Source organism: Saccopteryx leptura, chromosome 12 (assembly GCF_036850995.1).
Source record: "Saccopteryx leptura isolate mSacLep1 chromosome 12, mSacLep1_pri_phased_curated, whole genome shotgun sequence".
Classification (NCBI taxonomy): Eukaryota; Metazoa; Chordata; class Mammalia; order Chiroptera; family Emballonuridae; genus Saccopteryx; species Saccopteryx leptura.
The window spans coordinates 10,827,570-10,839,790 of record NC_089514.1 but is presented as its reverse complement, the minus strand read 5'-3'; the positions used below and the strand labels follow the sequence as shown (position 1 = coordinate 10,839,790).

The following is a 12,221-nucleotide window of genomic DNA, read 5'->3' as shown; positions in this document are numbered from 1 at the left end:
CCCTCCAAGAGCATGGAACGAATCTCCATTTATTAGTCTTTCTCATAGAGTCATTTTGTACCATTTTTTAGTTGTCTCGTTAAATTTATCTCCAAGATAAATCCAGATGGTCTATGCTTTCATTGTGTCCAGGATTCATTCTTTCGTTGTATTTTTTGTAGATTACTACTGATAAAGAGGGAAGGTTTTAGTTTAGTTTTATTTTTTCTTGTCTTTTTTTTTTTTTTTTTAAACATTCTTATTAGTTCTCATCCCTTTTCAGTTGTTTCTTCTGGATTTTCTCTAGGTAGAAAATTATATAATCGTTAATTGGAAATAGTTTTTCCTCTTCCTTTCTAATATTTATACCATTGATTCCTTGGTTTTGATGATGTTTGTAATTTGGGGAAACTACTGTTCAATGAATTTAGCAAAGTTTCTATTCCTGACTTGTGTTAGTGTGTATTTTTTTAAAATTGGGAATGGGAGTCACATTTTAGCAAATGTGATCTGGAGACATTTATTGCAGTAACTTATCCTTTAGTAATGGATATTTCTAGTATTTCAATTTTTCTTCGTTATAGACCAGCGGTTCTCAACCTGTGGGTTGCGACCCCGGCGGGAATATGTATTTCCGATGGCTTTAGGTGACCCCTGTGTTTTGGTCATTCCACCCCCGCCTGGGTCGCGACCCACAGGTTGAGAACCGCTGTTATAGACAGTGCTGCAATGGACATATGTGTGCATATCTTTGAGCATGTGTGGATGTGTCTTTAGTATAAACCTCCAGGAGTGGGATTTCTGGGACAAAGGCTGTGTACATTTAACATTTTCATGAATATCAAATTGCCCTCCGCTAGCGAGTACAAGAGCACTTATTTCTTGTGTCTTTGCTGATGTGATGATTACCAATTTGCCAATCTTTTGAAGGATGATGGTAGCTTATTGTTTTAATCTGTTTCTATAGCAAATATTAGTGGGGTTTTTTGCATTCCTCACATGAATCCTTTCTGGCCATGATCTGTTTGTTCTTCTAGTACACCACTAAAGTCTATGTGCTCCTATTTCGTGTAGCTTTTGCACTGCTCTCTGTAAGTTGTCTGGTTTTAGGCGTAGGCCTGCGAGTGCGTCTGTGTTTTGTCGCAGGGTTTTGTTCGTCTCATTGGTGATTTGGGAGCTTTTCTTTCTTTGCTGTTAGACAATGGAGCAGCGTGTAAACCGCATCTTCCTTAGAGGTGTCCGGACGCTGCTCTGCAAAGTGATCTGAGCCTGTGCCTTTTCCTGCATTCCTCTTTGATTCCTTGTAAAATTTCTTTGGAGGTCATTGCTCTGTTCAGGTGTCCTCAATTTGCTTTTGTTAACTTATATTTCCCATTTTGTTTGGTTTTTTCTCATGGTTTAAAATACTCTATGCATCTGTTGTTTTATCCTTTTTTGCCTTTTTGGAGGGACTCACCCAGGCAGTTAGCTGTGATGACTGAGCTCGGTTCCAGGTACTGACCAGACACTGGGCAGGTCGTGGAGAGTGTGGCTGGCAGACCCGTGCCCTCCTGCAGCTGTTTGCTAGTCCTAGCAGATCTGTGAGAACAAACAGATGATCCCAACAAGACCTAATGTCGAAGTTAATTTTATATGATCAAGTCTCCTATTTTCCCCTCGTTTCTTAATAATGATTTTTTTTCCCCCAGAGACAGAGAGACAGAGTCAGAGAGGGATAGACAGGGACAGACAGACAAGAACGGAGAGATGAGAAGCATCAATCATTAGTTTTTTGTTGCACATTGCGACACCTTAGTTGTTCATTGATTGCCTTCTCATATGTGTCTTGACCGCAGGCCTTCAGCAGACCGAGTAGCCCCTTGCTCGAGCCAGCGACCTTGGGTCCAAGCTGGTGAGCTTTTGCTCAAACCAGATGAACCTGTGCTCAAGCTGGCGACCTCGGGGTCTCAAACCTGGGTCCTCCGCATCCCAGTCCTACACTCTATCCACTGCGCCACCGCCTGGTCAGGCGATAATGAATTTTTTATCTTTATGAATTCTCTCCTTGTATAAGTTACATTTGTGGTACTCTTTCCCTAGTTTTTTATTTGAATGCTTAAATGTTTTTATCGTCAGCATGCGATTATTTTTTCGTAAGGAAGCGTCAGGCTCTCCGTGTTTTTCTCAGAGTGCTGCCTCGGCTGTATCCAGAAGATGGCGCTGTTCAGCCCCCTCGTGCGTGGTGCCTCCTCGCTATTTATTTATTTGCCTGCCTCTTTCCTCCCTTCTCGTTCTACCCCAGTGTCCCACTTGGTTTTAGAGAGCTTTTGCCCCTGATCTTTATCTGAAGGTAAATGCCGCTTCTGCTATTCCCAGACAGGCTCTTAATTAATAATGCGTGTGGTTGTCCATCTTCAGTGCTTCTGAACTTGGGAGTTCCCCCAGAGGGCGGCTCTCACCTCTGCGGTATCCTCTTCACTATCTGCGTGGCTCTGGAAGTTTTCCATCACCCTGATCCTGCTTGCTCTCTCTCTCTTCCAGAAATTGCTCACTTTCCTGGCTCGCTCATGACCGCCCTTCCCGTTTCTCAGTACTCCCATGGAACTATTTCCCCCCTTCCCTCTCTCCCGTCATGGCAGCCACGGGAGCCAGCGTTCTCACGCCGCACGCCGCCGCTTTGGGTTATGAGACTAGATGGGATCTCGAGGAGATCGGGGAGAGGGGGCGGTGTTGGGGGGGGGAATGACAGTCCGTGCAGAGACAAGGGCAGGGGGAGTCTCGGCTCAGTCCGTGCAGAGACAAGGGCAGGGGGAGTCTCGGCTCAGTCCGTGCAGAGGCAAGGGCAGGGGGAGTCTCCGCTCAGTCCGTGCAGAGACAAGGGCAGGGGGAGTCTCGGCTCAGAACCATCTCCGTCTGCTTTTCCTTTGCTCCCCAGGTGAACTTCGGGCTCTTTGTCGGCATCATCGTCATCCTGGTGCAGAAACTCCAGTCTCCGGACATGGGAGGCAACGAGTCCAGCATCTACTTGTAAGTACCACCGTGTGAATGTCGGAGCGACTTCCCACAGCCGGGAGGGTCCTGCACTCAGGTCGCGGCGGGAGGAGAGGTTTGGGTTTTGCTGACAGGGTAACCCAGCGTGGGCTTTTTTGCAAGATTTCTTTCTGATTAAAGTGCCTTTAAAATCTAGTTGCCCATCTGGACTCAGCCAACCCAGGAGCTCCTAATTCATACGGCTCTTCTTATATAGAAGGGAAAAGAGAGACAAGCAGAGACTGGCAGATGTTATATCCCCCGGGGAAATGCAAGATGGGAAATTGCCAGGTTCCCTAAGGGAGTTAGCCTCTCGGTTGGTTTAGAAGCCGGATTTCCTTTACGTAGGGTGTCCTGGTTCTTTGAGATGCTCATGAATGCCGCTGGTTGCCTGCCGCTGCCATCCCCGCCCAGTGTGTACAGGTCGCTTCAGCCTTCGCCAAGTGAGGCACGTGGGCATTCTTGCCGGGCTGAGTGTTGGAAGGGGGGATTCTTTTTCTTCTCCTCTCCTCAGGGCAGCTCTGCTTCTGGGTCTGGTCCTCCTCCTAAAACTCCCTCTTCCCCGAGCCAAGGGACCTGCACTGTGTTTTGGACTGATGGGGTGTGCAGGCAGCCCCTTACCGTCGGGTGGAGCGTTTTTGTCACTTCCCCTGCCCTTTGGGTTGCTTCCAGAGGTGATTTTGTAGTCGGGGCTCCAGCAGCCCTCCCCGCTGGCTCTGTCTTCCCCCTCTGCCGGCCCTCAGCCCGTTCTGAGTCCCACCACCTCCCATCTGCCTCTTTCTGCTTCAGGGTCGGAAGTCTGACCCGCTAGTTCTGTGGGGTAAGGGGACACCAGTGCTGGGGAAGGAGGTCAGTTCCCTGAGGTTGGCTGGAGGGGCCAGACGGATGCATAGAATCGGGGGACAGTCTCTGGGGTCCGTCCACGGGCACAGTATAAGCCGTATGTGTTACTTCCTCAGTTTTTTAAAGAAGAGAGCAGGTTAGAAAGAGCTGAAGTAGTCCAATGGCATCAGTGGGGGGCTTTGTCCAGCCTTCATCAGAGGCCCAGCATGGGGCTCAGAACTTGAATAGCTTCCCAGTGGACAAGTGGGGTGGCAGAGAGTCCCCAGCAGAGGGTTCCCCCCAACCATTCACATACAGAGGGAGAGAGAGAGAAAGAGAGAGAGAGGGAGAGAGAGAGAGAGAGAGAGAGGCACAGAGGGGGAGAGAGAGGGAGAGAGAGAGAGGGAGAGAGAGAGAGAGAGGCAGGAACTGCTTAGCGACCCACCTTAGGCACCTCCCTAAGACTCCCCGGGGCTTCCCGTGGTCCTTGGTCTGTCCGTTTGGCCCAAGCAACGCCCCTGTGGAAGCGCAGCCCCTGGGGGCGGGGGACCAGCCCACGGCCTGGCTGGGGAAGTTTTTTTTTTTTTCTGCATAAAGGATGATTCTGTTATATTGGGAAAGACCCCCCTCCTTGTGTGTTATCCATGTCCTGTGTCTTTTCATTTTTCCATACTTTTGTAACCCATGCTTGTATGTGTATGCTAATGTAAGTCAAAAATGACTCATCCATACTCAGTCACTAAGTCTCTGAGTGAGTCCCTGCGCTGGGGGACCAGTGGGACCTGTTCTCTGCAACTGACTAATTGCCCGAGAGAGGTCGTTCCTGCCGTCAGTCAGCCCAAGGACCCACCCCACAGGGCCCTGCCCTTCTCCTCACCTCCCTGTCCGGCATCAGAAGCTGCGTCCTGGTGTCTGGCCCCCGTTTCTCCTGCTCCGGGGCGCACTGGCTCCCAGTAACGGGTATCTCGGATAGGGGGAGCCAGTGCGCCCCGTCTTTCCTCTGAGCTCTCGCAGCCTCGCTCGCCTGCCTCTGTTTCTTCTTCTGAGCTCCTGGGACCTCTTCTCTGGGGGGTTCTTCCAGCTTCCCCTCACTCTGACTGTGCAGGGACACCCAAGGGCTCAGCCGCAGCCTAACTAAGCACATTCTGCTGATGCCAGAACACACTTCAGCTCAGACATCCTGCCCCAGGCAGCAAGCACCACCGGGGTCTGCCGGGAGAGAAGTGTGGGGTCTGCTGGAAGAGAAGTGTGGGGCCCGGGCGTTGAAGCTGTCACAGGCTTGGAGCTGTGGAGCCCGACCGGCCTTCCTAGTGCATAGATGAGAACCATCTGTAACTAGCACGTGGTTCACCCAGGTGTGCTCCGGAGACATTGCAGGGTTAGGTCCATAGCACTGCAGTACAGTGACAATCGCAATAAAGCGAGTCACACAAATGCCTCGGTTTCCCAGGGCATAAAGAAGTTAGGCTGACGCTCTAGTGCAGTCTGTTCAATGTGCAATAGCATTACGCCTAAAGCAACCATGTAGATACCTTAATTAAAAAACGCTTTATTGCTAGAAAATGCTAACCATCATCTGAGCCTTCAGCGGGTCCGGATCTTCTTGCCCGTAGAAGGTAGTGCCTCCGTGCTGATGGTGGCTGACTGATTCGGGGGGGCGGTTGCTACAGGTCGGAGGGGCGGTGGCAATTTCTTAGAATAGGACAGCGGTGAAGTTCGCCACACCGATCGAGTCTTTCTTTGACGAATGATTTCTCTGTAGCACGTGTGACCCTGTTTGATAGCGTTTTTACTCACCATAGAACTTCTTTCAAAGCCGGAGTCAGTCCTCTTACGCCCTGCTGCTGCTTTGTCAGCTAAGCTTTGGTCACATTCTTAGTCCTTTGCTGCCGTTTCAACAGTCCTCACAGCATCTTCCCCAGGAGTAGATTGCATCTCAAGAAGCCGCTTTCTTTGCTCATCCGTGGAGGAGTCACGCCTCCTCCGTTCAAGAGCAGTCACGAGGGCGCAGCAACTCAGTCCCGTCTGCGGGCTCCACTTCTGATTCTGGTTGTCTTGTTGTTCTGTTCCCACCACCTCTGAAGTTATGTCCTCCCCCGAAGTCTCGCACCCCTCCCTCAAAGGCATCCACGAGGGTTGGAATGAACCTTCCCCTAAACTCCCATTAATGTTGATATTTTGACCTTTTCCTGTGACTCGCTGATGTTCGCAATGGCATCTAGGATGGTGAATCTCTCCCAGAGAGTTTTCTGTTGATGTTGCCCATATCCATCAGAGGATCACTGTGTATGGGTGGCAGCTATTGCTTTATGACATTGATTTCTTAAATTATGAAGCTTGAAAGTCAGAACCAGTGCTAGCTCCACGGGCTGCCGAATGGATGTTGTGTTAGCAGGTGTGAACACGACGTTAATCTCAGTGTACATCTCCATCAGAGCTCTTGCTGCGATGTGACCAGGGGCACTGTCAGTGAGCAGTAGTATTTTCAAAGGAATTTTTTTTCCCCTCTCAGCAGTCAGTCTCAACAATGGGCTTTAAAATATTTAGTAAAAAAAAATATTGTAAACAGATGCACTGTCATCTAGGTTTTGTTTTTCTGTTTGTAGAGCACAGGCAGAGTAGATTCAACAAAATTCTTAAGGGCCCTAGGATTTTCAGGATAGCAAATGAGCACTGGCTGCAACTTCAAGTCACCAGCTGCATCAGCCCCTCACAAGGGAGTCAGCCTGTCCTTTGAAGCCTCAAAGCCAGGCACTGACTTTTCCTCTCTAGCTATGAAAGTCCTAGACGGCATCTTCTTCCAATATTACCTGTTTCTTCTACACTGAAACTCTGTTGTGGAGGGAGCCACCTTCTCTAATCATCTCGCGGGAGCCTCCGAGAACCTGCCGGGGCTTCTCCATCAGCACCTGCTGCTGCGCCTTGCACTTGGCTGTCATGGAGACAGCGTCTTCCCTTCAACCTCAGGAGCCTCTGATGGCTTCCACTTGGGCAGCTTCCTCCCCTCTCTCAGCCTCCATGGAGTGGGAGAGAGTCAGGGCCTTGCTCTGCATTAGAGCTTGGCTCAGGGGGGGGGGGTGTGGCTGGTTCCATCTCTCCGGACCACTAAAACTTTCTCCACATCAGCAGTAAGACAGTTACGTTTTCTTATCATTCGTGTGTTCACTGGAGCAGCACTTTTAATTTCCTTCAAGAACTCGCTCTTTGTGTTTGTAACCTGGCTGTTTGGCATAAGAGGTCTGGCTCTTGGCCTGTCTCGGCTTTCGACATGCCTTTCTTTCTTAATCATTTCTAACTTTTGATTTAAAGTGAGAGATGTGTCACTCTTCCTTTCATTTGAACACTTAGAGGCCATGGTAGGGTTATTAATTGGCCAAATTGCAATATTGTTGTGTCTTGGGGAATAGGGGAGCTGGAGGGGGGGGGAGAGAGAGAGAGAGAGAGAGAGAGAGAGAGAGAGAGAGAGAGAGAGAGAGGCTGGGGAAGAGGCAGTGGCTGGAGCAGTCAGAACACACACAACATTGTCTCATACGGGCGTGGTTTGTGGCGTCCCACACAATTACAATAGTAACACCAAAGATCACCGATCACAGACCACCATGACAAATATAACGATAATGACAAAGTTAGAAATCTTACGAGAATTACCAAAATGTGACAGAGACACAAAGTGAACAAATGCCGTTGGAAAAATGGTAAGGATAGACTTCCTCCACACAGGGTTGCTACAAGCTGTCAGTTTATTTAGAAACAAAATGCTCTATCTGCGAAGTGCCGTAAAGGGAGGAGGTGTACCTGTACTTTTAAGCTCAAACATTGGAAGAACCAGCCAATTGGTTTGCTTCTATTGTGTAAAAAAGAAAAAAAAAAATCCCCTTACGATCTCAGCAAATCCTTTTTATAGAGAAAGTGAAACGTGTATTCATCTCAAGCCCCAAAGATTAAACATTCTGACGGATGTGGTCTGCAAACCCGGGGTGGGGGGGGGGGGTTGGGGGGGGGCAGCGCAGGACAAGGGATTAGCTTGATCCTATTAAGTTCGGCAGCTTGTTTAGGTGTTCCCAGGGACAGGGAGACCTGGCTGGCGCCAGTGAGGGGTAAACAAGGTGACAGGGCTGCTAACCATTTAGAGCGCTGAGAAACACCTGCAACTCAGACCATGCTCAGCTAATGCTCGAGAACACCCAGAGCATCCGGCGAGATAGGTATAGAAAATGCATGTATGCAAACTGTCCCCTGTTTCCCCGCGGAGGGGACGAGTGGTCAGTCGAGTGCAGCGAACCCAGTAGGAAGGAGTGAAGGTGTGGCTACATGGCGGGCAGGACTCAAGCTTTATTACACTGCCATTCCTGTCCTCAGGCAATTTCCAGGCGAGAAGAGGGTGTTAGGCAAGTCTATAAACAAAGCTTCCTGGAAGAAGAGGCCCCAGCAGGCTGCAGCCTTGTATGAGATGGCCCACTTGGAGGGCGTTGAGCAGAAAGGTGTCTGCTGTGGGGGAGGGGTTGCTATGGGGGGATTGGAAAGGGCGGGACATGGTGGGAGAGGATTTTAGGGCGGTGCCCGAAGTCCCCTTGGGCCACCAGAATGATGTGTTGGGCTGAGAAACCCTTCAGATCTACCAACAGCTTTTCGGTTTTTTTCCTCTATTTCCAGAACAAATTTAAGCCTGGGAGTCCCCAAGAAAGCCCGAGAGGACCCCCTGCCTGTGCCCTCAGACCAGCATTCACTCCCTTTCCTGTAGGTTGGTTCCAGCCGCTCAGATGATAAGGGTTTGTCCGCCTCTGCAGGACCAGCGGGGGCTGGGCGGTGGCACTGAGCCGCTCACACGCTCGCGCCTGACGCTCCTGCTACGAGCATCTGGGGTCAGGGCACGGGCATGGAGCGTGGGCACGTGCTCAGGCTCGAATTGGCCTTGGGCAGGGGCTAGGGTTCAGCCCGGGGCTGGGGTCAGGGTTAGCCTGCCTTTGCCTCTGCAGGAAGCCAGCTGGCTCCACGGGGGCCGGGGAGGCTCCGGGGCAGACAAAGCGTATGCTGGGAGCATCTCAGGCTCCCTGTAGCAGCTGGCTGTATGCCCAGCAGTCTTCCCACTGCAAGGGGGGCATTGGAGGCTGCCTCTGGGGACTGGCGTGGGGGAGGGGAGCCCCATCTGTGTCCCCCGTGGGGACTGCACGGAGGGGGTACAGGAGGGAGAAGAGAGCAGGCTCTGGGAGGTAGCTGGCTCAGCAGGGCTGGAACGTCCCCGGGGTCAGAGGACGACACTCATCCCGGAAGACGGGCTTCTCCGTGGCCAGGTGGGAGTGCAGCCAGCAAGCTGTCAGCCCGGGGACCCAGCTGCCTTCTAAGGCCTCCGGTGCAGGTGGGGCTGCATCGTCCACCTTTGAGGCAGCCCCCCCCCCCACTGTCTAGGAGCTCTGGTTAAGGATCAGCTGCAGAGAACGGTTACCCACAATGTGCAGATAGAGAAACTTAGGCCCAGAGAGGGAAAATGGTACCACCCAAGATCACCCAGCAAGTCAGTGGCCAATCAGAGACTTGAGTTCAGGGGCCCCGCCCCCCAGGCTGGGCAGGGACACAGAGGACTGGCTTCTCCACACTGATGGGGTTGGGCAGGGAAGCCAAGATCTGCTGAGGGGGGGGGGCTTCTGGCTGGGGTACCAGGGTGGTGTGGAGTGCCTCCCTGGGGACTGGGTAGAGTTTTGGGGGTTCGAAGCATCTTCAGCATCAGGAGGGACCTTACGCAGGATGTTCAGCTCAGATCACGGCATTCTGTGGGCCTGCCATGTCCAAGGCTATGCCGATCACTAGGATCGGGGGAATACAGGGCTGCTGCCCCACCCAGGTCTCCCTGCAGGGGTCTCTGTCTGGCATCCTGCCGGGTGCTTCTTAGGGCGACAGCAGGCCGCCCTGCACAATGCAGGTGCCAAAGCATTCGTGGAGTTTCGCCTGAGACCAAAGCAGGGGCCCCAGAAACCAGGTGTGCATCCCTGGCTTCCGGGCGGAAAGGCCAAGGCCTGGCCGTGGCGGTGGCCTTCCTGCAGACAGACAGCAAAGCCTCGGCAGGACCCGGCCCGGGAGCCAGGGCTCTGGGAACTGCCACGGGGCTCCCCTCGGACTCTGCCTGAGGCTGCTCCCCCAGCGGCCCCCACCCAGCACCCTGTCTGAGCTGCTCATACTCCTTTGAATTCAAATCAGAACTCAACCCCTCAGCCAGCCTGGCTTTCTGTCCTCCTCTTGATGAAATTCCTTTGCCCTCTGTAAGGCCAGTAGCGCTGCCATGCACATGCAGGTTCCATTGGATTCGGGCAGACGGTAGAGAAACAGTGGAGCCAAAAAATGGTAGGCCGTCCCTTTATTAAAGTCTTGCACTGGCGGACGAACAAACACACAGGGAAACGCTTCCCTTTCACTCAGGGCTCCCAAAGCCCTGACACATTCTCCGGTTCCACAACCAGGAGAATCTTCTCCGGTTCCTCCTAGAATCAAAGGCCCCACCAGTCTCAGCGGAGCTCACAAAGGCCCTCAGCTCTGGTTCCCCATCTGCTGTCCTCCTCTCTCTCTGCACAAACTGGCTTCTTCCTCAGCCCTCTGCATTCCCTCTGCTCTCATTCTGCAAACATGGCTTCTTTTTGCCTCTTCTCCTTCTCTCTTTTCAAAACTTGCCTGCATGAAAACCCTCTCCTCCAGCAAACATGAGCAAGACAATGGCCCTTCCCAAGCAGGAAGGTCATTTGCAATTTCACAGACCCACATATACCTGGCGCTGCCCAGCCCCCAATGCAAACTATAAGCGAGCAAACATAAAAATCATATTTTACAAATTTATTTGACCAACACCCTCTTTCCCAACTTGTGACTTTCCAGAGGACCTGACATCGCTTTCTTTCTCACGCCTCTCTCTGGCTTTGCCGCCACTCCCGGTGTTCCTCTCCAGTGGGTTCTTTTGTTCAGAGTCGCTGAAGATTTGGGGGAAGGGGAGTGTTTGGGAAGAAGAGCCCTTGCTTTTGTCCTTAGGTCCTTCTCTTGAGAGCCCCCCCAGGTGCCAGGTCCGCCGCCATTTTTCTCCCTCCCCCTTCCCGGTCCCCTCAAGGCACTCATCTTTACCCAGGGCTGACTGACCGGCTAACACGCCGCTACCTGCCCCCTGAGCACACTTGGAAGAAATCAGAGGAGTCTAGTTATAGTGCATCCAGGCTCCAGGAAGGGTGAGGGGACAATTTGGGAGTTCCAGGGGAAGACACCTCCAAGGAGAACAGCCGAGGCTTTAGAATTCTGGGTGAGGGTTTAAGCTGAGTGTGTGGGAGGTGACACTCGAGGCTCGGGGTACGGGACCCTGCTTTCCATGCTTCGTGGAGGCCCAGGTTGGGGGATCGGGCCACCGACTCCGGGAGAGCTCCTTTGGATACTCCTTTGGATTCAAATCAGAACTGAACTCCTCAGCCAGCCTGGCTTTCTGTCCTCCTCTTGATTAAATTCCTTTGCCCTCTGTATGGCCAGTAGCCGCGGCCATGCACATGCAGGTTCCATTGGCTTCGGGCAGACGGTAGAGAAACAGTGGAGCCAAAGAAAGGGTGGCAAGGTAGGAAATCACTGTGAAGGCTAGATTCAGGCTTCCATTCCCAAGTTCCCAGTGCAGCCCTTTTAATTACATGCTCACGTGTGTATGTAATTAAAGCAAACCAAAAACAAAACCATACTTAGGCGTTTCCATCTGTGTCTTTGTCTGCGTACCCCACAGACCTGGGGCATTCATTGAGGGCGCAGAGGGGAAACTTCCCACATACGTGACTGCCTCCTGGCAGGTGCCTCTGAGCTCTGACTGGCCCGTGGGTCACCTGGGCATCTTGTCAAAGCGCCCGACTCCGAGCCAGCAGGTCCGGGGTGGCGCCCGTGACTCTGCTTTCTAAGACGCTCGCGGGTGGCGCTGGTCTGGGCGGCCGAGGTTCGTGCCCTGCACCCCTCATCTAGAAGATGGGCCGGCGTCGCCCGTTTCCCTGTGCCGCGTGAGCTGTGGAGTGAGAAGCGCAGCCCCCATGGGGGCACAGGTGCTGGGTGGACACCGGCTTGTTCCGTCTTCGACGTGTGTGATGCACATGTTGGCCCCAGCTAAGTGGTGCCGCCACCCCCCCCCCCCCCCCCCCCCCCCCCCCCGCCAAGGACCTCAGACTTGCTCTCGAAGAGCTAGAATCCACGTCGTGACTGGATCGCTCAGCTTGGGCAGGCCAGCGGCAGGTGCCGGGAGCTCGGCGCCACGTGGTGCCCGAGGAGGGTTTGTAGGGGACCCTGGTTGAGATCTGATGAGAGGGCACAGCCCTTCCTCGCTCGCTCCCGTGTTTGTCAGAGAAGGAAAAGGAGTGTCCAGGGTGCGGGACGCCCCACGTAGGGAGGACAGAGAAAGGCTAGAGGAGGTGGAA

At 52.7% G+C, this 12,221-nt stretch overlaps 1 protein-coding gene across 4 annotated transcripts in view; it reads left to right on the top strand.

Annotated features, from left to right (window-relative positions):
* Nucleotides 1-12,221, top strand: part of ADCYAP1R1 (ADCYAP receptor type I) — a 61,303-nt gene that overhangs the window by 36,242 nt on the left and 12,840 nt on the right. For 3 of the 4 annotated variants that reach the window (XM_066353834.1, XM_066353833.1, XM_066353831.1), the window contains exon 13: nt 2,894-2,985. In XM_066353834.1, the coding sequence (XP_066209931.1) occupies nt 2,894-2,985 (92 nt within the window). Of the gene's footprint in view, nt 1-2,893; nt 2,986-8,463; nt 8,548-12,221 lie in introns of all 4 variants that reach the window. The other variant, XM_066353832.1, reaches the window with a different exon arrangement.